Raw genomic sequence first — 2,477 nt, 5'->3', positions numbered from 1 at the left:
AGTCCCAATAACACTCTATTTGTGCTTAACCTATTTAATCATCAAATTATTTATTTTAAACTGAAAACTGAACTTGAAAGACAGAATAATATCAATGCCTCTTAGGCAATGGGTGAACCGTTCACAAAAACCATTATGGTCTATATGAATCATCCTTATATAAGACCTCCAACATATACCCCAATAACATATATGGCCACATTTGTTTGACAGATAAAATGGGTGGGAAACTTGTGAAGGGGGTCCCACAAGTTGTGGGTTGGGTTGACAAAGAAAATATAGGAAATGAAACAATGGAATATGTAATTTTTAGTGGGGTCCACCTCTAGGGGAAAAAGAGGAAAAAAAAATGGGATAGAATTCTATGGGAAAGAGAGGAAATAGGAAGAGAGAGATAGGCAGAAAGCAACTTTTCCATGAAGTCGTACCGAAATTGGTAGGACTTTCGAAGTGAATGGGGTGGGAAAAGTTACCTGCCACATCAATAGACAACAATTATTGCATTAATTGACCTTGTCTAATACGTTTCTCACCCCAACAAACAAACAACCAAGGTTTTTGTTATTTTGAGGAAAAGTTCCTCATTCTTCCACCCTTTTTTTCCTTTTCCTCTTTTCTCCATCTAACAAATTAGGGCATAATGATCTAACTATAAATATATGTAAATAATTTTAAAATATTTGGTAATAAAAAATCCTAAGAATATATTTTCCAAAGTCGGTGATCATATCTGTAAAAGAAGGGCTGTGATGACCATAGATCAACAATAGTTACATAATATATAATGGGGAAAGAATGCTCCCTTGTCGCACGACCACCAATGAGGGGGCGCACATGAGCATCAAAAGGGGTTGGTTTACCGAGTTTCACATGGGTGGGGGCGTTACTTTCCCGTTCTCTGTGTCTGGGCACAAGGGCGACGCGACCAAGGAGCGCTCATTCCCCATATATAATTTAATAACTATATATCAGAGTGCTGCTGTTCTCAAGAGGAATTCAACAAAATATATAGATCTAAGCCAGCTTTATGACAAATCTATGAATCTCTTTGTTGAAAACCTTTTAAAAACAACCAAATGACTTGTAGAAGTACTGTATCAATTTAACATCAAAATCTAAAGAAATTAAAAGAAAAAATAAAATAAATAAAATTCACCAAACAATAGTGTGATAATTCAATATGATTCTACTAATGACCAAGGATCTTTGGTGGAATTTTCTAACTTCCTGAGCCCTCTTTTATGTGTAAAGAACATAAATATTGAATCACATCAGAATGACGGAAAAAAAAGAGGAGTGGTGAGAATTTTTTGAAATGAGATGCAGCGCTTGGGACTCTCAATTCATGTATCTAGGACTACCATAGATGTCAATACGTTTTTTGAAACTATGTGCTAAGAAACTTATTAAAGGTTATATTTGTACATAATTTTAAAATATTTAATAATAATAATAAATTCTGATCATATCTACAAAAGAAAGGTTGTAATAACCACAGATCAACAATAGTTACATAATATATTATGGGGAAAAGAGCGCTTCTTGGTCGCACAGCCGCCAATGAATAGGTGCACATGAACATCAATAGGGGTGGGTTTTCTAGGTTTCACAGGGGTGGGGGCGTCATTTATCTGATCTCTGTGTCTAGGCACAAGGGCCGGGCGACCAGGGAGGGTTCATTTCCCCATATATAATTTAATAAGTATATATCAGAATGTTACCATTCTCAAGAGGACCTCAACAAAAATATATAGATCTATACTAGTTTTATAACAAATCCATGTTTTTTGAAAACATTTAAAAAACTGCTAAATTACTTGTTGAAGTACAATATCAGTTTAATATCAAAATCTAAGGAAAAAAAAAACTCACTGAACAATAGGATGATAATTCAATATGATTCCACTAATGACCAAGGATTTGTGGCAGAATTTTCTGATTTCTTGAGCGCTCTTTTTTGTGTAAAGAACAATTGAATCACATCAGAAAGACAATAAAGAATAGAGGAGTGGTGAGAATTTTGAAATGCGATGCAACGCCTGGGACCCTCAATTTATATATCCAGGGTTACCATAGATTTCAATACGTTTTTCAAAGCTGTGGACTAAAAACTTGTTAAAGGTTATATTTGTACATAATTTTAAAATTTTTGGTAAGTAAAAAATTCTAAAAACATATTTTCCAAAGTTGTTGATCCTATCTACAAAAGCATGGTTGTGATGATCATAGACTAACAATAGTTGCATAATACATAATGGGGAAAAGAATTGCTCTTGGTCACACAACCGCCAATGAAGGGGTGCACATGAGCATCAACAGCTGTGGGTTTTTTGGGTTTCACAAGTGTGAGGATGTTATTTTGCTGCTCGTGTGTCTAGGAGCAAGGGCCGCATGACCAAGGAGCATTTATTTTCCCATATATAATTTAGGGCAATTTACATCAACCTCCCTCGCGTTTGCCTATATTATGTATTATG

The 2,477-nt window shown here is 34.9% G+C and overlaps 1 protein-coding gene across 1 annotated transcript in view; it reads left to right on the top strand.

Moving 5' to 3' along the window:
- Positions 1-2,254: 2,254 nt before the first annotated feature.
- Positions 2,255-2,477, top strand: part of LOC122093032 (ATPase 2, plasma membrane-type-like) — a 1,320-nt gene continuing 1,097 nt past the window's right edge. The window contains exon 1 of the mRNA XM_042663300.1: positions 2,255-2,343. Within this exon, the coding sequence (XP_042519234.1) occupies positions 2,255-2,343 (89 nt within the window). The remainder of the gene's footprint in view (positions 2,344-2,477) is intronic.

This window comes from Macadamia integrifolia, chromosome 11 (genome assembly GCF_013358625.1).
Source record: "Macadamia integrifolia cultivar HAES 741 chromosome 11, SCU_Mint_v3, whole genome shotgun sequence".
In the NCBI taxonomy this organism is placed as follows: Eukaryota; Viridiplantae; Streptophyta; class Magnoliopsida; order Proteales; family Proteaceae; genus Macadamia; species Macadamia integrifolia.
This window is presented reverse-complemented; position numbering and strand designations above follow the sequence as displayed.